The sequence below is a fragment of the Penaeus monodon genome, chromosome 28 (genome assembly GCF_015228065.2).
Source record: "Penaeus monodon isolate SGIC_2016 chromosome 28, NSTDA_Pmon_1, whole genome shotgun sequence".
In the NCBI taxonomy this organism is placed as follows: Eukaryota; Metazoa; Arthropoda; class Malacostraca; order Decapoda; family Penaeidae; genus Penaeus; species Penaeus monodon.
The window spans coordinates 12,561,022-12,561,987 of NC_051413.1; the positions used below are offsets into that span (position 1 = coordinate 12,561,022).

A 966-nucleotide genomic window follows, 5' to 3' on the forward strand; every position below is an offset into this window, starting at 1 on the left:
TGAACTGTTCATTAAGTATTTTCATTAGGATTCCTGTTTCTGTCACTGTTTCTAATCTGTTAAGATCTTTCAGTACCTCCATAGATAGGGCATTTGTTCCCATTATTGTAAGAACCAAGAAGTTCAGAAATCAGGTTTAAATTGAGCCTAGCAGATGAGATATGGATAACATGAGAGGACCACATGGCTTACAATGGCAGTGTTGGTGTTGCTAGTTAGCTCCTATAAGCTTATACCAGGTTCATATGTTCTTCACAATTCCAGCTTAGAGGAGAAGAGCTAAATGGAAAGATTATAAAGGGTTAAAGATTAGAGAAAGTAATGATTTCTCACTCCAATATGGGATAGTACTAAATTCTAACCCTAATTCAGTTGTTATTGTCCCTGAAAACACCCTTTTCCAAAGTAGAGTAGGGATTGTGTATTAATTAAAATTCCTTCTAAAACATTACAGGATTTCATAGTGATAATATTGAATTCAAAGTTTTCTTTGTCCTTATTGGTTATACATAAAACTATGCAAGATTATAGTTAATTAATGATAATAGTAAATGCAAATTATCTTCCATTTACAAATTCACCGCTCAGCATTGCCAGCATGTGAACCACCAGTTTTGACCGGTATCAGCAGCACATAACCCATTCTTGTTTAGCTATGTGTTAGGGATCCAAGAGTCAAAACTAGCGATTCACACGTTAGCAAAGCTGAGTGATTAATATGGAAGTGGAAGGGAATTTACAGCACTGTATAATGATGCCGTGAATTATGTATTGGCAGTACAATAAAATGATATTTTTTTAGGATATTCTTTTTATGTTATCAGAATTAACAGATGAATTTTACATCTTCTAACATTCTTTTTTCAGACCCAAAGAGCACCGCACAGTGTCAGTGTTCACACCACTCGAAAAGGAGCTTGTGTTTGATATTGATATGACAGATTATGATGAGGTATGCTCATAGTC

General features: G+C 34.7%; 1 protein-coding gene across 1 annotated transcript in view; it reads left to right on the forward strand.

The window, feature by feature from the left end:
• The window catches only part of LOC119591368 (DNA primase small subunit-like), an 8,640-nt gene that overhangs the window by 3,142 nt on the left and 4,532 nt on the right, over nucleotides 1-966 (forward strand). The window contains exon 3 of the mRNA XM_037940108.1: nucleotides 868-952. Within this exon, the coding sequence (XP_037796036.1) occupies nucleotides 868-952 (85 nt within the window). The remainder of the gene's footprint in view (nucleotides 1-867; nucleotides 953-966) is intronic.